Genomic DNA, 22,761 nt, shown 5'->3' with positions numbered 1-22,761 from the left:
CGAGGTCAGGAGATGGAGTGGAGACCATCCCCATTGCTTCTGGGTGACCTTCATCTCTAAGGGTGAGAGTAGTCCCACACACCTGCTGGGAGGCTAGGCAGGAGAACTACATGAGCCCAGGCCGGGCACTTACCCAGTGTGCGAGATGCACCACTGTACTCTAGCCTGAGCGACAGAGAGACTCGTTAAAAAAAAAAAGATTCAAAGAAACTTCTCCAGGCAGCTGAGCAGCAAGAATTGCTATGAGAGTGACATTAAAAAAATTATATTGTGTGGTTCTTGTTTTATTTATGTCCCCACTTGTATTTAATTCCTAACATGAGAAAATTTATTTATTCAAATTTATTTTCTTTAGGACATGAATAAAGCTGCCCCATATAAATGGGATTTATGCTTTAAAAGTACAGAATATAAAATTTAAATTTACATTTATCTTGCAAGTTCAGGTTTCTGGGTAAAACAAACTATTAATTTCACCACAGAAGTAACAAGGAATGGATTACTTTTATGCAGGAATACTCAAATTTGTCTCAGCATAGAGCTTTCTTAACATGTTGTAGGTGAACAAACAGCATTTCCCTATTAACATCTAGAAGGTTCACAATAAAACTAAAGCTCTAACCATTTCTTTATCTTCTAATTTGTGTTTAAATTGAACTAAATGTTTAAATGGTGTGATGAAGTCCCTATTGTATCATTGTTTTGGAATTACTAGCGGTGGTTTCGAAAATAATCAGGCTGGAAGTAATTTTGATAATTAATTGTGATGTTGATGTTGGATGTTTTAACCTTTCTTTTTTTTAGGAGGCGGGTCGCTCTAATAAGCCAGGCTGGAGTGCGATGAGCTGATGAACCGCAAATCCGCTACTCCCGCTGCGCCGTCTGGCTCCGGCTCATGGCTGGGATTACCGGAAAAAGCCCGATCACCGCCCGTTGTTGTTTTGGTACGCAGTGAAGTGATTTTCCACTGATGGATGGTCTGCGGATTAACCTGGTGGCACTCCGTCCGCTGGCCCTTTCAGCCCTCCCTTCCGGATTTAGCGAAAGGCCATGTCGACGAATCACTAATCTGACGTGGTTTCTTCAGTTTCATGAAAGCTCTCTTTATATGGCTGCGCCATTCTGTATATTGCTTTAAAGTGATTTCGAAGAAGGAATTTATCAAATTGATTCCAACTTCAGCATCATGGAGTACCTAGAAGTACAGGTCCAGAATTTCAAAGGTCAGATCATTGTCGTACACCTCAGGTCTAGGATGGATTACAGGTGTGCTATCTTAATAAAAGGCAGATCAAGGGTGTTTCTGATATCTTAGAGAAAATGAACAATTTGTCTAAAGATATTTATTTATACAAAGGTCATTAAATATCACTAAATGCTTCAGAACAATAATGCTACTTAATCTGCTTCTGTTATTATTAAGGTCTATTGACATTTATTTGTTCACTGTGTAAAGTAGACTGATTCAGAAATAGTTTCTCTTAGGTAGGTGGGTACTATGCTCTGAAAAGAAAACCTAATCTATGAAGATCACAATTTGGAATTCACTTTTGTATTTTTGTGTAGTCCACCACTAGGCCCAGCACACAGTGGATTGTCAGTAATTATTAGAAATGAAACATTAATAATCTCAAGCCCACCCAATACTGACATAAACTAGGGAAACTGGTCTTACTGTGAGGTTCACACTATGCCATGATGTTTTTGGCTGTGGCACTTATCACTTATTACTTTGCATTATATATTTTTGGATCTCCTATAGAGCTTTACCAGATGCTTTTCAAAAGTATGAGTTAGTGTAAGTGCTTCTTGAGTGAATGACTTCTTTTTCGGTTGTTATTTTTTTTCCCAAGTGAGTAGCACTTTAATTTCCAGTCAGTTAAAGGAATATTTTAGTCATAACGAATGTGATTTCAGGCATCAGAAAGGCTTTCTAGTTTTAGTTTTTACAAATATTTTAATAAAAAAACTACTGTGCAATCAGCACAGTCAGCAATCCCTGCATTGATATATCATGTCTTCAGAAAATTTGTCATGAAGCTCCAACTGTATATGTTCTCATTTCCTATAGCTTTAAAACATTTAATATGCTTAAAATATATTTTTCTGACGATTTGATGGTAGTCCTTTTGAAAAACAAATAAAAAAGGAAGAGATGTTTCTAGATAAGAACTAGCTTTCCCAGATATTACCTGCCCTGTGTCCTCTTCCTGCAGTCCACTGTCCCTTCATGCTTAGCCCCCACTGACTAGATGGCTAGCGATAAATGAGAAAGAAAAAGGAAAGTAAGTGAGTGTCCCAACTGTGGAAGTGGGAAAGGGAGATCCTCCTCTCCCGAACACACACTCCAACTGGGGAAACTGAAGGTCTCTTTGCTAGAGAAGTTTCTGACCTTACCTGGAGCTGAGTCAAATTAATTGAGCGAAATACAGGGGTAGAGGAAGCAGGAGGAAAGGCCCTGGGAGCTCACTGGGTCCCTAACCAGGCCATTCCTGCCTGGCACCACAGGGATCCATCAGGAGGGTGGCCAGAGGAGAGGGAGAAAATACCACAAGGAGAAGGCAATCTCCAGCTGAACTTTGTAACAATTTGAATTGGGTAAGAAGCCTCCTTGCCAGAAGGTGAGGCCGGGGGCATGAATCCGATGTGCAGACTCCACGGGCAGGGGAAGAAACAAGCCCTTTTCTTTCACAGCTGGGAGGTGGGTAGCCTGGAGCAAGTTCTTAAGCCCAGCTTGCCCATCACCTGGAAACAGACTTGGGGCTGTTAGTGGGGGGCATGATGGGAGTGAGACCGGCCCTTGGTTTGTTTGGGAGCTGGGTGAAGCCTGTGTCTACTGGGGCTTTCCCCCACTTCTCTGACAACCTGCATGACCTAGCAGAGGCAGCCATAATCCTTCTAGGTACACAACTCCATTGACGCGGGAATCTCACCCCCAACCCTCACAGCAGCTGCAGCAAGACCTGCCCAAGGAGAGTCTGAGCTTAGACATACCTAGCTCTGCCCCCATGTGATGGTCCTTCTCTACCCACCTTGGTAGTGGAAGATAAAGGGCATATAATCTTGGTAGTTCTACGACCCCAATCCACTGCCGATTCCCCTCCATACTACCACAGCTGATGCTCTCTGGAAACTGCCACCTCCCAGCAGGAGGCCAACCAGCACAAAAATGGAGCACTAAACCACCAAAGCTAAGAACCATAATAGAGTCCCTTTCACCCCCTGCCACCTCCACCAGAACAGGTGCTGGTACTGATGACTGAGAGACCCATAGATTGTTCACATCACAGGACTCTGTTCAGACAACCTCCAGCATCAGCCCAGAGCCAGTAGACTTGCTGGGTGGCTAGACCCAGAAGAGAGACAATAATCACTGCAGTTTGGCTCACAGGAAGCCACATCCACAGGAAAAGGGGGAGAGTCCTACATCAAGGGAAAAACCCATGGGGCAAAAGAATCTGAACAACAGCCTTCAGCCCTAGACCTTCCCCCTGACAGAGCCTACCCAAATGAGAAGGAACCAGAAGACCCACTCTGGTAATATGAGAAAAAAAGGCTCTTCAACACCTCCAAAAAACTCACACTAGTTCACCAGCAATGGATCCAAACCAAGAAGTAATCCCTGATTTACCTGGAAAAGAATTCAGGAGGTTAGTTACTAAGCTAATCAGGGAGGCATCAGAGAAAGACAAAGCCCCATGCAAGGAAATCCAAAAATGATACAAGAAGTGAAGGGAGAAATATTCAAGGAAATAGATAGTACAAAGAAAAAACAATAAAAAATTTAGGAAACATTGGACACACTTATAGAAATGCCAAATGTCTGGAAAGTCTCAGCAATAGAATTGAACAAGTAGAAAAAGAAATTCAGAGTTCAAAGACAGGGTCTTTGAATTAACCCAATCCAACAAAGACAAAGAAAAAAGAATAAGAAAATATGAACAAAGTCTCCAAGAAGTCTGGGATTATGTTAAATGATCAAAACTAAGAATAACCAGAGTTCCTGAGGAAAAAGAGATACCTAAAAGTTTGGAAAGCATATTTTGGGGAAGAATCGAGGAAAACTTCCCTGGCTTTGCTAGAGGCCTAGACATCCAAATACAAGAAGTACAAAGAACACCTGGGAAATACATCTCAAAGAGATCATTGCCTAAGCACATTGTCATCAGATTTTCTAAAGTTAAGAGGAAGAGAAGAACCTTAAGAGCTATGAGGCAGAAGCACCAGGTAACCAATAAAAGAAAACCTATCAGATTAACAGGAGATTTCTCAGCAGAAACCCTACAAGCTAGAAGGGATTGGGGTCCTATCTTCAGCCTCCTCAAACAAAACTATTATCGGCCAAGAATTTATTATCCAGTGAAACTGAACATCATATATGAAGGAAAGATACAGTCCTTTTCAGATGAACAAATGCTGAAAGATTGTGCCACTACCAAGCCACTACTATAATTTGTATGAATTCATGCCATATTTCTCTGGACGTTGGTGAATTATCAGGGATATGACTTGGCTTGTATCTCCAGGTATAAACCTTGGTATAGTCAGGCCTGACTAGGGCAGAATGGAGAACTTGCTTCTGGCTTATAGCCCTCCTATGGGCACCATGAAGGTTAGTGCTGCCCGTGATGCTCTGGCATTTGGAGATCTGCACACACAACCTCATTACCCCACCTTTAACATCTGTGTCACAGATCAAGAGTTTGCAAACCATGATCCATATGCCAAAAATAGTCCAAAGATTTCTTTACTATAGTTATGTTTTGTTCTTAGAATTTTAAAATTTAAATACCTTTGTGTCTGCATTCTCCTATAATTCTGGTCCAACCAGTCCTTGTTTTCTTATCCAGTCCATGACACTCATTTATAATAATAACTTGGTTCCTAAAGGTAAGTGAATTTTTCATTCCTATGACCACTCCTGTTTTCTGTCAAGTAATGTTACATTTCTCTGTTCAAATATGAAATGTTGACATCCTAAAAGTTATTAATAAACAGATCAGTTCTCTCAGGTGAAAAAAAAAAAAAAAAAAAGAACTCCTAAAAGGAGCTCTAAATCTTGAAACAAATCCTGAAAACACAGCAAAACAGAACCTCTTTAAAGCATAAATCACACAGAACCTATAAAACAAAAATGCAAGTTAAAAAGCAAAAAGAGAAAAAACAAGGTACACAGGCAAAAAACAGCATGATGAATGCAATGGTACCTCACATCTCAATACTAACATTTAATGGAAATGGCCTAAATGCTCCACTTAAAAGATATGGAATTGCAGAATGGATAATCTGCAAATATCTGCTGCCTTCGGGAGACTCACCAAGCAAATATCTGCTGCTTCAGGAGACTCACCTAACACATAAGGACTCACATAAACTTAAAGGGCTGGAAAAAGGCATTTCATGCAAACGGACACACCAAAAGCAAGTAGGCGTAGCTATTCTTATATCAGACAAAACAAACTTTAAACCAACAGCAGTTAAAAGAGATAAGGAGGGACATTATATTATGGTAAAAGGCCTTGCCCAACAGGAAAATATAACAATCTTAAACATAATAGTTGGGGACTTCAATACTCCACTGACAGCAATAGACAGTTCATCCAGACAGAAAGTCAACAAAGAAACAATGGCTTTAAACTATACCTTGGAAAAAATGAACTTAACAGATATATGCAGAACATTTCATCCAACAACCACAGAGGACACATTCTATTCAACAACCCATGGAGCTTTCTCCAAGATAGACCATATGACAGGCAATAAAAAGATCCTTAATAAATTTAAGAAAATTGAAATTATATCAAGCACTCTCTCAGACCACATTGGAATAAAACTGGAAATCAATTTCAAAGGAACTTTTGAAACCATGCATACATGGAAATTAAATAACCTGCTCCTGAATGCCCATTGGGTCAAAAAACAAAATAAAGACAGAAATTAAAAAATTATTCAAAGTGAATGACACTAATGACACAATCTATCAAAACCTCTGAGACACAGCAAAGGTGGTGCTAAGAGGAAAGTTCATAGCCCTAAGCGCCTATATCATCAGAAAGACTGAAAGAGCACAAACTGACATTCTAAGGTCACACCTGAAGGAATTACAGAAACAAGAAAAAACCAAACACAAACCCAGCAGAAGAAAGGAAATAACCAAGATCACAGCAGGACTAAATGAAATTAAAACAAAGAAACAAACAAAACCCAATACAAAAGATAAAGGAAACGAAAAGCTGGTTCTTTGAAAAGATAAATAAAATTATTAGACCATTAGCAAGATTAACAAAGACAAGAAGAGAGAAAATCCAAATAACCTCATTAAGAAATGAAACAGGAGATATTACAACTGGCACTACTGAAATACAAAAGATCATCCAAGGGTACTATGAACACCTTTATGAACATAAGCTAGAAAACCCTAGAAGAGATGAATAAATTCCTGGAAAAACACTACCTTCCTGGCTTAAATCAGGAAGAATTAGATGCCCTGAAGAGAAAAACAACAAGCAGTGAGACTGAAACGGTAATTAACAAATTACCAACAAAAACAATCCAGGACTGGATGGATTCAGAGCAGAATTCTACCAGATATTCAAAGAAAAATTGGTATCAATTGTTTTGACACTAATCCACAAGATAGTGAAAGAAGGATCCCTCCCTATTTCATTCTATGAAGCCAGCATCACCCTAATACCGAAACCAGGAAAGGATACAACCAAAAAAGAAAACTACAAACCGATGTCCTTGATGAACATCGATGCTAAAATCCTTAACAAAATCTAACCAAATTCAACAACGTATCAAAAAGATAATCCACAATGATCAAGTGGGTTTCATACCAGGGGTGCAGGGATGGTATAACATATTCAAGTCAATAAATGGGAGGTACCACATAATCAGAATTAAAAACGAAAATCACATGATCATGTCAATAGATGAAGAAAAAGCATTCAACAAAATCTAGCATCCCTTTATGATTAAAACTCTCAGCAAAATTGGCATACCCAGGACATACCTCAATGTAATAAAAGCCATCTGTGACAAACCCACAGCCAACATAATAATGAATAGCGAAAAGTTGAAAGCATTTCCTCTGAGAACTGGAACAAAACAAGGATGCCCACTCTCACCACTCCTCTTCAACACAGTATTGCGAGCCCTAGCCAGAACAATTAGATAAGAGAAAGAAATAAAGGGCATCCAAATTGGTAAAGAGGAAGTCAAGCTATCACTGTTTGCTGATGATATGATCGTTTACCTTAAAAACCCTAAGGATTTCTACAGAAAGCTCCTAGAACTGATAAAAGAATTCAGCAAAGTTTCTGGATACAAGATTAATGTACACAAATCAGTAGCTCTTCCATATACCAAGGGCAACCGCGCAGAGAATCACATCAGGAATTCAGCCTTTTTTACAATAGCTGCCAAAAAAAGTACTTACATATATATCTAACCAAGGAGGAAAAAGACCTCTGTAAGGAAAACTAAAAAACACTGCTGAAAGAAACCATAGACACAAACAAATGGAAACTCTTCCCATGCTCAGGGATGGGTAGAATTACTATTGTAAAATGACCATACTGCAAAAAGCAATCTACAAATTCAGTGCAATCTGCATCAAAATACCACCATCATTCTTCACAGAATTAGAAAAAATAATTCTAAAATTCACATGAAACCAAAAAAGAGTCTGCATAGCCAAAGTAAGACTAACCAAAAAGAACAAATCTGGAGGCATCACACTACATGATTTTAAACTATACTATAAGGTCATAGTCACCAAAACAGCATGGTACTGGTATACAAATTGGCACATATACCAACGGAACAGAATAGAGAACCCAGAAATAAACCCAAATACTTACAGCCAACTGAACTTCAACAAAACAAACAAAAACGTAAAGTGGGGAAAGGACACCCTTTTCAACAAATAATGCTAGCCACATGTAGGAGAATGAAACTGGATCTTCATCTCTCACCTTATACAAAAATCAACTAAAGATGGATTAAGGACTTAAATCTAAAACCTGAAACTATAAAAATTCTAGAAGATTACATTGGGAAAACTCTTCTAGACATTGGCTTAGGCAAGGATTTCATGACCAAGAACCCAAAAGCAAATGCAATAAAAACAAAGATAAATAGTTTAGACTTAATTAAACTAAAGAGCTTTTGCATAGCAAAAGGACAGTCAGCAGAGCAAACAGACAATCCACAGAGTGGGAGAAAATCTTCACAATCCGTACATCTGGCAAAGGACTAATATCCAGAAACTACAAGAAACTCAAATCAGTAAGAAAAAACTAATTCCATTAAAAAGTGGGCTAAGGATATGAATAGACAATTCTCAATATATGCTGGCCAAGTATTCAAATGGCCAGCAAACATATGAAAAAATGCTCAACATCACTAATGACCAGGGAAATGCAAATCAAAACCGTAATGCGATAACACCTTACTCCTCCAAGAATGGCCATAATCAAAAAACAAAACCAAAAACAAAACAGTAGATGTTGGCGTGGATGTGGTGAACAGGCAACACTTCTATACTGTTGGTGGGAATGTAAACTAGTACAGCTGCTATGGAAAACAGTGTGGAGATTCCTTAAAGAACTAAAAATAGAACTACTGTTTGATCCAGCAATCCCACTACTGGGTATCTCCCAAGAGGAAAAGAAGTAATTACATGAAAAAGATACTTGCACATTCATGTTTATAGCAGCACAATTTGCAATTGCAAAATCATGGAACCAACCCAAATGCCCATCAATCAATGAGTAGATGAAGAAACTGTGGTATAGTTATACGATGGAATACTACTCAGATATACAAAGGAATGAATTAGCGGCATTTGCAGTGACCTGGATGAGATTGGAGACTATTATTCTAAGTGAAGTAACTCAGGAATGGAAAACCAAACATGTGTTCTCACTAATATGTGGGAACTAAGCTATGAGGATGCAAAGGCATAAGAATGACACAATGGAGTTTGGGTACTTGAGGGGAAGGATGGGAGGGGGGCGAGGGATAAAAGACTGCAAATAGGGTTCAGTTTATACTGCTTGGGTGATGGGTGCACCAAATCTCACAAATCACCGCTAAAGAACTTATTCATGTAATCAAACACCACCTATACCCCAATAACTTATGGACAAATTTTTAAAACATAAAAAAAAAAGGTTTAGTGGGTGGATTTTGGGATTAGCAGTGATTTGTGGAACAAAAGGGGAGGTCTGGAAAGTCACTGGGCATATACAGTTATCTCTTCATGCCTCCTCATGAGTCCCATGTGCAAATTTGTGGGGAGTTACTATGCAACATGCAGTGGAAACTCAGGTTGTGACCTCAGCAAGTTCATTCTGTGTGAACTCCCTTTGCCCATATTGGTTCCAGTCGATTTCTGCCAGTTCTTTTAACTCGTAAGCAGAGGGAGCTTCAGTGTTTCAGCAACTTGTTTCTTTTCTCATCTACTATCCAGCAAACTCAAGAATTTCTGTTAGTTACAGGTTTCTTTAACTCTTTGGGGCACAGTTTCAGAAGTAATTCCTATAACATTCTTCTCTCCTTTCATTGGCTGAAATTCAGCACATGGCAATGCCTAATTGCAAGGAAGGCTGAGAAATGTAGTCTGGCTGTATGTTCAGAAAGAATAGGGAACTAGATACCCCTTTGAAATTATAGAGTTTTTGCTACAATTGACGTTTCTATATAGTTAAACTACTTTTCTCAGTTTAGGAATTCTCAAATAGATTTGATATTTCTTCAGACTGACCCTTTAGAATAAATATTTCCTTAAGGGTTCACTTGATCTATATTCATGCAGAATTTTCTAGATATTTGTAGGTTCCTTAGGCCCAATATTTAATGATATGATGCTTTACCTGCAACTTGGGATTCTTGGGGCCATAGGAGACATTCTGAAGCAACATCCTTCTTGGTAATGCTATATCCATAGTATTTGTAATTGGCAGTGATGGATGACATCAGGGTAGAACATAGCCCTCAGAAGGCTGCCATTATGACATAAACATTACAAAGCAGTGCTATCAGTAAATGAAATAAGAAGCACCAAATAGGAAGGTAGGCGAGATTGTTTTTTATCCTTATGAATTACTCAGCAAGGTCCTGTGTACTTAGTTGACATGTGGTGGTGGGGTGAGAGGAATGGGTATACAAGATGTCTTCTTTACATTGTAATTTCATCCTGGTTCAAGGTGTAATTTCATTTTTATTTGCAAAATATCTGAGTCTCTAATTTGCATATATATAAAAACAAGTGATCTATACTTTTGCTCTTGGATTGCTCATGGTGTAGAGGAGACGGAATGGATAAAAGAGGATACTGCAGTAAATGGCAGAAATATGTAGTGTGTCTAGACAGGCTGCCAGACCAGAAAGAAGTAATGAACAATTTGAGGGTAGTGATTTTGTGTATTTAACTTTATATGCAAAATTGACCGTAAAGTTCTGATATTTAGTTGATAGTGCATATACAGGGAATGAGGGATTAAAATGGACTTGAAAAAATTGTTTTGCAGTTTTACAAAGGGACTCGGAAAAGCAGCAGAAAGATGTTGGTGCAGGAACTGTGTTTGCCCAACACTGTAAGATGAGGTGACTTTTGATGGAGCTTTCTTGTAAGGGGAAAATTTGGGGCAGTATATGTGCCTACAACAAGATGGGAGAAATACTACCTTTCATGGTTAAAATGGCTGCAAGTAATGAGGTGAGGTGTTGGTTATAGATGTGTATGTATGTGCATATTTAAATAAAAAAATAAAGATCCAAACATAAGTATAGTACCTAGAGAGAACATTTGGGAGAGAAACAAATTCCAGATAATGGTTCTGCATGGTCTCCAAACTCTCAGTTTCAAACATTAAACCCTCTGCTACCCTATTTGTATTTTTTTTTTTGCTTACTTTAGTAATTCACCTCTTCCAATAAACCTGCTATCTATTGACCTTTTATAACTACTCCTTGTTTCCTGATCTCTCATGTTAGTCAGAAGTTGAAAGTGCTGCAGGCATGCACTTGCCTTATTTTAAAGGGATTCAGCTCTCATTGTTGTGATATTTACACATGACCTATGTGAAACTTGTGATGCATTCCAAGGGAAATGTAGACACTTATAATTATGCATTATTTAAAAAATAATGTTTTTTTTTCCAGCTGGTTATAGATTGGTGTTCCTTGTATCCTCTTTTTGGTGATATTATAGTTTTAATTATGTACACTTTTCATGGATTTCAGGACACCTTTGAGAAGTGGGTTTGTCTAAAGATGGAATGATAATCACATATTTCTTCCTCTGCAGTCACCAAAACTGTTAAAGCAAAAATATAGGTAATTTCAGCTTTTGCCAGTCAAATAATATCAAGGTGAACTTGAATAGATACAGGTTTTTCACAGGGTTGACGGAAAAAACACAACCTTCTCCCCCTTGATTTCTTTAAGTTCTAGGATGGCAAAGATTTTAATTTTGATTACTTATTTATTTCGGGTAACTATTGTGGTTCATGGCACATGGAGGTCAGTAAATAATGTTAAACAAATTAAGGAAACATTGAAATAGAGGCTTTTTGAGCTCTGGGTGCTTTTGTTAAGACCCTCTCATCCTGAGGGAATGATCCCAAGAAAGAAGATGTAATTAAAATGTATTACCCACTTTTCTCTAAGAGGCCATCAGGACTAATCTTGTGTCTTACACTTCTTCATCTTCTTTCTCTAAGATTTCATGTCTCTAAGATCATCCACCTATATTCAGACTGTCATTCTCAGAGGGCTGTATTATCTCTTCTCCCATCTACAAACATCAACTCTGTTCTCTCAAACTCATGAAAATTCATCAGCAGGAGCCTCTATATTCTCAGTTTCTTTTCTGTGTGTTTGCAGTAATATATTGCAAAACTCAAACCTTGTCTGTATCTCAAGTACACAATGTGTACACTAGAGTACTTGGTGGAAGTGGTTGGGTTTTCTCCATACTCTGTTCCACAGGGCTTGGGAGCAAAAGCATAGGTCACTTATATTTATAAATATGCAAATTAGAGGCTCAGATATGTTGCAAATAAAAATACAATTACAGCTTGAATCAGGGTGAAATAGCAATATTAAGAAGAATCACACATACCCATTCTTCTCACCCCATTACCACATATCAGCTAAGTGCACAGGATCTTGCTGAGTAATTCATAGCAACTTGTTTCTGTTTAGGTACTCCTTATTTCATTTACTGATAGCACTGCTTTGTAATATTTATGTCATAACGAGAGCCTTTTGAGAGTTATAGTCTACTGTGATGTCACCCATCACTTCCAGTTACAAATAATATGGACGTAGCAACACCAAGGTCAGGTAGATGACCTTGCCTTCATTGCTATTTCTAAACCTCATCTCTTTTCCATCATTCCAACTTTGAAGACCTTCAAAAAAGCTATGCCTCCCCATTACTCTTCTGTATTGAAATAATTTCTTCCTGCTCGGTCACTACTTGATGTTTTTAAGACTTTACCACTTTGGTCACTGTCTTCTCCCTTTATTCATCACATTTGGTGACTTCAACATCCCTGTAAATGATTCATCCAACCCACAGCCTCCTAATTCCTTGACTTGCTTACTCCCAACATTTGGATTTGAAAAACCAGCATTATTTTATTTTATCCCAGCCTTTTTCATAGTAATACCTTAGACATTGTCATTACCAGCAATTGAATTGCCCCCAATTTTTACAACAAAGCATTAAACTTCATATCTACTCTAGTCTGTCTTTTATTGAATAATCAAGGAAAGGAAATTTATCTTAAAAACAGATGATTTTTTTTTCTGGCTAGATTCAGAGAGATGTGACCAAACAAGAGTCAGGAAGAAGACATACATAGGAGAGATAAATGAGCCTCAAAACAGATTTTTCCCTAGAGTCTGCAAAAAGGCATGCAGCCCTATTAATACCTTGATTGTAGCCTTGCCAGACTCTAAGCAGAGGAACTCTTTGAGCTATACTATTAGAAAAACTTCTTTCTATAGATTAGTGAGATAATTTGTTATTTTGTGATTCTAAGTTGGTGATAACATGGTATGACAGCAATACAATAATACAGAAGTTAAATGGATAACTCAACCTTAACATGGCCAATGCAGAATGTATGATATTCTAAATCTTTATACCCTGATCTTTTCCCATTTTTTAACTTACTAAATGACACCATTATTGACACAGTTGTTTAGGCCAAAATTATCAGAGTTATTTCTAGATTATGTATTTTTCCTAAAACCCAAGATTCTGTATTTCATCAAAGATTTCTGGATATTTTTTCAGCTGTATACTGCGATTGACTACTTTGCTTCATCTCTGTTGATCTTTCCCTAGTCTAAGCCACCTCTTCTCTCATCAGGACTCCTGAAATAGCCACCACTTCTGCTCTTTTTATTTTATTTGAAGTTCCGGGATACCTGTGAAGGATGTGCAGATTTGTTACATAAGTAAATGTGTGCCATGTTGTTTGCTGCATCTATCAACATATCACCTAGGTATTATGCAGTCTTGCTCTTCTAACAGTTTTTTATCCATAGAGCAGCCAGAGTGATGAAGTTTTGAATATGTTAATCACATAATGTTATTTCTTCCTTTAAAGCTATAATGACTTCCCATAACATGTAGAATAAAGTTCAAAATCCAAATCCCTTTATGATGTGTTTTTTCTCTGCCTTCTTCATATCATCTCCTTCCACTCTCCTCTTTTTTGAGTGTGAACCACATTAACTTTTGTTGACTCTTCTTATACACAAAATTTATTGCTGCTTTAGATCTTTACATGGTTGCCTTGAACACTTTTTCTCTAGATCATTTAGTACCTTGCTTTTTAATATTCTTCAAGTCATTCCTCAAATATCACTTCATCAGAGAGTTTCTCCATTATTATTTTATGTAAAACAGTCAGTCACCACTACTTAGTATCTTCCTATGCATTGTTCATTACTTTTCAAAACACTCTCACATCTTACATTTTATTGACATGTGTTTACTTTTTAAAAAATATCTCACTAGATATAAGCGCCATGAAGACAGTTACTTTGACTACCTTCAATATTGCTGTTATTGTGCTACTAAAACAGTCCCTGTATCCTGGTAGGTTCTCAAAAGTGAAAGAGAAGCCTGGGCAATGTAGCAAAACCCTCTCTGCTAAAATTACAAAAGAATTAACCAGGAGTGGTGGCGTGCATCTGTAGCCCCAGTTAGGAAGCTAAGGTGGAATTTCCTGAGCTCAGGCAGTCATGGCTACAGTGAGTTGTGATTGCATCACTGTACTTCAGCCTAGGTGATGGGAGTGAGACCCTTTCCATGGAAAGAAAAAAAAAAAAAAAAAAGGAAAGCATTAAACACAAATGAAAATTGTGGGCTTACTTTAGGTGTCTTGAGAAGTTTTAATTTATAAGTGTTTGACGGCACTGTGGGAAGTTAAGTGTCCTGAAGGAAAAAGTCAAACATGGAAAGATAAAACTCTCATGACATTATGAGGCCATTTCCTAAATAGTCATATCATAATACTTCTGATTCAAATATCAACAAATAGATGCAGTAGAAACTTGGAAATCTCAGTGATTAGCTTCTTCTTATTGCTATCTGAAACCATCTCCTATCTCTATCTTAGCTTAGAAAATAATTTTTTCATATCAAATTCCAAGACTTGTGATTCACATCTCAGATATTTAGATTTGCTAGAATGGCGTTTCTTCTCTGCAACTATTTATAAGCAGTGATCAGATGGTACTCAGGATTTTTTATAGGGCGAGCTATGGTGACGGCTAAGATTCTTTCATTTTAGTATCTATTAACATCTTATTTTGGGCTTTGTAATTGTATGATGGGTTGCCATACTGAAGAGGGCATCCTGTTGCCTACTCTTCTAACTTCGTAACTCTAAGCTTCAAGTCCAAGTGTCTTATTGCATTTTTCCTTAATTTACTTTTTTGGCCTCATGGGACATGGCCAGGCTCTGGTAGCACTAATATTCATTTAGGTGACATAAATGGGGGATAAACTAGTGGCTCTGATAACAGTGGATACTTCATATTGTTGCTCAATTCTTTATTTTTCCCTACTGATATAAAGGTTCATGGGGATTGTTTCACAATTTCTAAGATATTTCTCCCAAAACACAATGCTTTGGAAATATTTATTCTCATTCAAAAATGAAAGCCATTTTATCTAAAAGTCTCTTGGAAGTAGTGTTGAAATTCTTATTTTTGGAGAGTAGAAGCAGTGGCTATGAGGGTAGTGGTGTCTTTTGCAGTGGTGGTGGCACCTGTTGCAGTTGTCTGTATTTAGGGTGCAGGATTAGGGAGGTCAGGATCAGTTGGAGAAATTACAGGGGAAAATGGAGGTCCAGGTGGATAGGGTCTTGGTTGGGAAGGTGGCTGTGGATAACCTGGGCCATAAGGGGAAGGAAGAGAGAGTGGTTGAATTCTCCCTGGACCATAGGGTGGAGAAAGGCGTGGTGGAAATCTCCCTGGACCATAGGGTAGAGGAGGAGATGGTGGAAATCTCCCTGGACCATAGGGTAGAGAAGGAGGTGGTGGAATTCTCCCTGGACCATAGAGTAGAGGAGGGGGTGGTGGAATTCTCCATGGACCATAGGGTGGAGGATGGGGTGGTGGAACAAATCCTGGTCCAAACGGAAAAGGTGATGGAGGAGGAGAAGGAGACAGTGGCTCAGGTGGATATGGTCCCCCGAGGTCTCTTTGACTCTCACCAGGCTGTGGAATAAAGAAGTAAATACTTTTAAATCAGATATTTCGCAGTTAAATATAAGAATGAATGCTTTCTATGATAGGCAGAACTCTGAGATGGCCCCAAGATTTCTACTCTCTGCTGGCACATACTGGCCTGACCTTATCAGATGAGCCCTTTTAAAACAGGTTCTGCAATGTCTGAAGAAATCAGAGAGATTTGAAGCTGCAGCAAATGCTTTTCTCTGAATCAAGATGCCGTGTTGTGGGGAGGGCTACGTGGAAGTACATGGTAGACCGGCTACAGGAGCTGAGAGTGGCCCCGGGCTCATAGGCAGCAAAAAAGTAGGGGCGTCAGTCCAACAACCAAGGGACTGAATCCTACCAATGACCATACAAGCTTAAAAAAAGGACACTGAGCTGCAGAAGAAAAAAAAAAAAAATACAGCAGTGGACACACCTTTTCAGCCTTGTGAGATTGTGAGCAGAGAAGCCACCTAAGCCAAGCTCAGAGTTATGGCCAAAGAAACTGAGATAATAATGAGTTTTTAAAGGCTACTAATTAGTGGTAATTTGTTATTGAGCAATAGAAAAGTGTTAAATGTATCTAAGTTATGATGTCTGAACGTCTATATCAAAGAAAAATGTTTCTCTTTTGCCCTCTGAATACCTAGGCTCTCAATGAAAGCTGGGATAGTATTGACTTAAAAAAATAGATAATGAACAAAAATCTTATCCTTGGCCTATAGTGAAGTCTGTCATTCCAAATTCCAAATGGAAATGAATGCCTTTGCAGCATGAGAAAAACATGTCTTTTTATGTCTAATTCAAGGGTTCAGGCTTGTTCCGGGCTTTGCACATTAATTAATTGTGAAACGCATGTGAGCAACTGTTTCGTGCAATGAGCTTATGAAGGAGCTGGTTCATTCATGTCATGAATGTCAACCTGGCAAGTTGCCAGGGGTACAAACATCTATTCTATGACTCTACAGGCTGAGTAATTACAATACAAGGAGGGGTAAATGTGATCTGAAGGGAAGTGAAATTAGTGGAATGAGTGTCTGGGGTTTCATGTCAGTGTTTGAGCTCTCCTTCTGGCACATGGAGATAGAGTGAGTGTGGAATTCTTTTTGATTCTTTTTTTCTCATCAGGAAAATGATGTTCATAAAAGTACTCACCTCCTGCAGTTGTTGTCACATTTGTTGTGAAATATCACTTGTAAAGTGCCTAGGGTGGTGTTTATCTCAGGTCTGGTTTACATAGAGTACAATTTTTAGAAATGAAAATAGCTGAGGCTGGGCGTGGTGGCTCATGCCTGTAATCCCAGCACTTTGGGAGGCTGAGGTAGGTGGATAGCTTTAGGCCAGCAGTTCAAGACCAACCTGGACAACATAACAAGACCCCATCTCCATTAAAAAATTCAAAAATAACTGAAAAGTAGTGCAAGGAACAAATACATTAGGGATTTAAAGTGATCAGTTCTGGATAGGAAAATGATAAAGGATTGTCTCTGTGGGAAGGAGTCATTTGAAAAGAGGGTTAAAGAATATAAAGTAAGGAGGGAGCATGCCAAATAGAAGGAAAATACGCAAATGCTCTGGGGTAAGAATGAAGTTCCACTCTACTGACGGCAAGAAGTCCAGGTTGCTTGGAGCAGATGCTTTTTTTGGACACAAAACTACATTCACTTCTTGTGGTTCTCAGTCCCTTCACCTATTTGGCCATTACCCTTGCTAATCCTAAACTTTACTATTACAGTAAAGCATCTCTGTCCTGAATTCCTAATGCCAGGTTCTTACCAATGTTAGAGGATGTCACCAGCACTGTACCATCAGAGTTAGCGTCCTTCAATATTGCCTGAAATCCTTTTTTGAGTGTCTTATCTCAGATTATCTCTTCCCACTTCCCCAGAGGCCTGTAATTTTCCAAGTTGATGCCGGTTTTATCAACATTCTCCACCTCATCCTGAGCTCTCACTTACCCCCACCAAAGTGGCTTTTCTCCTGCTTCACCAAGATATTTCAGGCAATTAGAAATGAACTTCCCTGATTTACTGGTCACACAACCATGGAGTCATTGATAGCTAGATAGTTTCTGTTTCTTTATACTTGTTTTCCAAGGGACCTGGCTCTGTCAGTCTTCTCTTTTACTTTCTGCAACTGTAATATCTGCCATTTAGCTAGCTCATTTTCTTCAGAAGAACACTATCATTTATGGTCAACTCAATTTTTTTCTCCCTATCCTATCAGCTCTTCATCCCACTTCCTGAATTCTAAATCTAACCACTTCTTATCATCTTTCTTGCTTTCATTCTAATCTGTCATTTACTTTTACCTGAATTTCTATAATGGCCCGTTGATTTGACCTCTTGATTCTAATCTTGCCCCTTTCACCTAACATGTACAGAGAGGTTGAAGATGTCATTTGAGAAATAAATATCAATTGATATTTCTCCGTTTATAAAAGATTCAGTTTCAACCACCAGTACCTTGTTGCTGTGACTTTCTTTTCACGTCTTTCCTGCAAAGCAAAGCTCTATGAAAGGGTATTCTAAATTTGCCAACCCCACTTCTCACTTCTCATTTGCTCTTAAACCTGGCTTCTGTCCTTAACATGCCAGTAAAAGTTTTATTCATATCACCAATGAAACAAACAAACAAAAAATTCCAAGGCACTTCTGTGGGACCAGCCTCGTGTTTGTCTTCTCTAGCTAGTGATGGTTCATGGTATTATGGAGGGTGTTTGACCCAAGGACTGCCAATCCAAGGACTAGTCAGGGTATGTGGAAGTTCAGGATTTGATTTTTTATTGTCAAGAAAACGAATCCTCAGTGTGGAAAATATTTCACACATTTTTATTTTTGAGACAATTAAAAATTAGCTGAAAGTATTTTTCCTAAAGATATACCGATGTTGATCTAAATATTATGTAATGAAAAATCTTCATAGTAAATATCGATTCTTTTCCTGATCTCTTAACCCAATCACAATGATTAGCTCCCTTTCCACAACTGGCTAAAGTAAAATGATGAAAATGATGAAAATACTATACTAGGAAGAAACACTCCCTTCTTAAAGGGTTATAATGAATGTTAATCTCCTACATTATTCAGTTTAGCAATAATCCAGCTAAGATAAGCATACTTTGCATACTTTGAATCTAAACTTATTTGTATTTTAATGAGATTAAAAATAGTGAGACTTGCTTTGAGGATTAAAAGAGATAATGTATGTAATGCATTTGGAAAATTACTTATAACAGAGAAAACACTCAAAAGTCGACAGGCTGAATATGATGACTTACCCCGCCTACAAATATATATATGCAAAGGACATGCTACCCTTCACATTTCCAATTTTCAGTAATTATTAATCATCATTAGTCATATCAGCTGAAAAAAGGCTCATTGCTAAACTGCTTATATTATTGGAAAGCTCTCTATTTTTCTAATTTATCTTATTAAAAAGTTATTTGTATAATAAAAGCCTGAATAAAATGTTTTTCTCATATTCTGAGGACATGAAAATATTGAAAATCAAATTTATGATGAAGTCATTAAGACATGACCTTTAGTGGATGTCAATACGTTTTATTGGCTTATCAAAAATTATGTCTAGCCATAATGCATGCAGGAACATGGCCAAAGTCAGAAAACTTCAGTCATCTCAGAATGTCCTGCTTTTATTCAAGCTTTTCAAAGTAGAAGAAAGAGGTACTATTTTATGTTTCATGTTTCAGAATGATATAATTTTATGTTGCCTGCTTTGTGGAAGTCATAGTCTTCTAAAAAATCAGCTTTTATATTTTCCCATTTGATATAATAGATTTTTATGATACTTTGGGAGAAGTTACTCTGGAATTAATATTCTCTTTGTAACACTGGAATTAATTGACCCCTCTGTTGAAATTGAGTATCATTCTATTACTTTTAAAAATATGCATTAAAAAATTCTGAAACACTAGGTTAAGGGCAATGAGCATAGTTTTCCTTAACCTAGTTTTTAATATATGGTAGGTGTTACTATAAATGTTTATTATTTCCTCAAAATGTAGCATGCAAAGATTCTCCTAAATGCATCTTCCCAGGTCCCATTATGGGGTACTCTTATTCAGGCTTGGATGAGGACTTTAATACTTTTTAATAAGTGAGTTAGGTGACTCCATGGTAGGAACAACTACTTTATCTCATTTTACAGAGTTTTACCTACTGTGTAATTGCTAGAGTATGGAAACATACATTTATATTTATCTGTTTAATGCAGTCTGATATTATAGATTTCAGCTATCCATTATGGCAGCCATCAGACATATGCGGCTATTTAAATTAAATTAGATTTTAAATTTAGATTTCAGCACTAGAACAGTGTTTCATCAATGCTTAATAGTTACTAATATATAAGAAAAGGTAACATAATTAATGTAAAAAGAAATCTGAAGTAATGGTTAAGGAGGAAAGTATAAAGATGTGTGATCGTGATTAATGATACTTACTGTGAAACACGCTGCAAGAGCCCAAAGGCCCAAGATTAGAGTCAGTGATTTCATCCTTTCGGTTGCCTCTGAAAGTAAGCACAATAGGTGATCAGTATGATTTCTTTTTATTACAAATTACTATTTAAAATGTCTCAACACATGGATATAATGTAATACAGATATACTACTGTAGCATTTTTAGGAATTTGCCTAACATTATGTTGGATTCATTATTACAGTGGGGCAACATTAGTAGGCTTATAAAATTTGACTTCAAAACAGTGGAACTAGTTTTTATTTTTGACTTGTAAGCTGATATTGGAGATAATGCCAAAGAGTTATTCATAAATGATTTGAAGAATAGAAGCTTTTATAAATGAGGTTTTTGCCTTTAGAGGTAACTACTTTGAAATGTACAATTATTTACATTTGAACACTTTTGTATATTTAAATAGCAAGTATATTGTTTTATAGATTTCTATAGACTTGGGTTTGCAATATTAACATATTAACTAAATCATGTGTTATCAATTTAATTCCTTGGGGTATCTCAAAAATAAGGAAAAGAAAGAAATCACTCTGTTTGACGTAGTGTAAGAAAAAGAGAATCATACTAGTTTTAACAACATTCCACTAAATTAATTTAGTCTGTGATGTGTGGTCTCAAAGTGCTTCCAAAAATCCATATATGGTAGATCAAAGACCAAGTCAGAGAACATGGAGGAATCCAGGTATTTTATTCTCCGTTGGCTCAAAATTTGCAAAATATTTCAAGTACATGGTAGCTTGAATTCTGGGAAAGCAACTCCATGCACCATTGTACAAATGGCTTCCTGACAGTCAACTCTGCACATAGGTTGAGTGTGTTATCTGAGCAATGCAAGTTTTGAAAGAATTATGTGGACAAAATTTCACTGGATATTCAATTGTATGTGGGTGTGGCTATTCTCTTAAGGATTACTTTTCCCATGATCCATTCTTACGAGAAGTTTGAAAAACAAAAGAAGAACTAATAATAAAAATATACTGTAGAACAATTCCCTCTTTTAAAGTGCATCTGAGAATAATCTATCATTATGAAGTTTTAAGAACTTTAAGGAACATCAAGGGGAAAAGTCAATTGTGTACTTGGATGGACTAATTGTCCCCAATGCCCAACATGAATCCTTTACTCTGACATGTGAATAACCTAATTTTTCAAAATTTGATATGTTTAATGACTTACAATTTTACATAAGTTGAAGGTGCTTATGTTTTTGGTGGTAATGAATGTCCTATAAAAAGATCATGAAAAGTCTGAGGAAAATTCTGCAGTTAATATTTCCAGGTACATACCTTTGTGTGAGGATCTGTCTTAGAGTTGATTAACCTGCTGGTCAAAATGACTCTTGCCAGTTGAAAGACAGAAAATAAAGATGAAAAGAGACAAGAAACTTCAGTTCTTATATAGTGCAAAAGATTTCTGTTGGCAGTAAGAGAAAGAATACTTGGAAATAAAATAACTTCTGGGTTGATGCTCTTCAAACAAAGATAGGAAAGTTGTTCTTGCCAAATTGGCAGTCTTATTCTGCATTTTTGGGTCTCATTTCTGAAAAGCATTGATCCATTCAATATTTGTTGTTTCCTGGGGAAACAGATACAACAAATAATGTCCTCTCTCTTCAGGGAAACAATCTGGGGCCTGTGGTGCACCATTTCCTCTTTATTTTAAAGAAAAAGCACCAGCTTTTTCTATGCCAAGCAATTTTAATGGGCCATATTTTGTATTTTCTATTTTATTTAATAGGCAATCTTTTGTATTTTCTATAGGAAGTTCCCTTTTGTCTGTGAAGAACTAACTGAGAACAACTGTGTTTTAAAAATCATGTGGTCCTTGCTGTTATTAACTTGAGAATCTTAATTAAATGAAAATATGATGACATGCAAAGACTTGATTATGGGAAAATTATACAGAAATTTTTAGTTTGAAGTGGATGTCTAATGGAAAGTTATAGCCTTGGCTTTTTGATAAATCTAGGCATTGAGAATAATTTTTCCCATGCTGGATGATCTTATAATCTCGCTTTAATACTTTATTATATAATCATAGTAACAGCTATTATTTATTAAGCCTCTAGTTTATTCCATGTGGCAGGTTAAAATGAGTTCTATTATCATCTCAGTTTTATACAGAGATGCTAATTAGCTGAGTGGAACTTGACCTTAAGTCAGCCCACTTCAAAGTCTAAGTGATTTTTTTAACCAGTATTCCATATTAGCTCCCTAATCTTAACGATCACCATACAATTAACTAACATTGTGTTGCAGTACATTAGCGAGATGAATCAGTGAACTTAATAGTTCATTCTACTTCCAAGCACAGTAACAACACTTCCTTATTGGGTTATATGAGACAAAATATTTTGCCTTATTGTATCTCAATTTCTTCGTTTAAAAATATATATTTAAAATGTTTATATTTATAATTTCTTTTTAAATTTTTTTTATTTATTTATTTATTTATTTATTATTATCCTTTAAGCTCTAGGGTACATGTGCACAACGTGCAGGTTTGTTTC

At 37.1% G+C, this 22,761-nt stretch overlaps 1 protein-coding gene across 1 annotated transcript; it reads right to left on the bottom strand.

Moving 5' to 3' along the window:
• Window positions 1-14,404: 14,404 nt before the first annotated feature.
• LOC103884413 (submaxillary gland androgen-regulated protein 3A) lies at window positions 14,405-21,700 on the bottom strand. Its single transcript, XM_009206993.4, has 3 exons — window positions 21,539-21,700; window positions 20,222-20,289; window positions 14,405-15,756 (listed from the first exon to the last, which is right to left on the bottom strand). The coding sequence occupies exons 2-3, from the start codon at window positions 20,273-20,275 to the stop codon at window positions 15,325-15,327; spliced, it is 486 nt and encodes a 161-aa protein (XP_009205257.2). The 5' UTR covers window positions 20,276-20,289; window positions 21,539-21,700; the 3' UTR covers window positions 14,405-15,324.
• Between the last annotated feature and the right edge of the window lie 1,061 nt (window positions 21,701-22,761).

Source organism: Papio anubis, chromosome 3 (assembly GCF_008728515.1).
Source record: "Papio anubis isolate 15944 chromosome 3, Panubis1.0, whole genome shotgun sequence".
Classification (NCBI taxonomy): domain Eukaryota; kingdom Metazoa; phylum Chordata; class Mammalia; order Primates; family Cercopithecidae; genus Papio; species Papio anubis.
This window is presented reverse-complemented; position numbering and strand designations above follow the sequence as displayed.

Coding starts and splice junctions, on each gene's coding strand:
- LOC103884413 (XM_009206993.4), bottom strand. CDS start 20,275: ATGAAATCACTGACTCTAATCTTGGGCCTTTGGGCTCTTGCAGCGTGT. Junction 15,757..20,221: donor CTCTTGCAGCGTGTTTCACA/GTAAGTATCATT, acceptor TTTATTCCACAG/CCTGGTGAGAGTCAAAGAGA.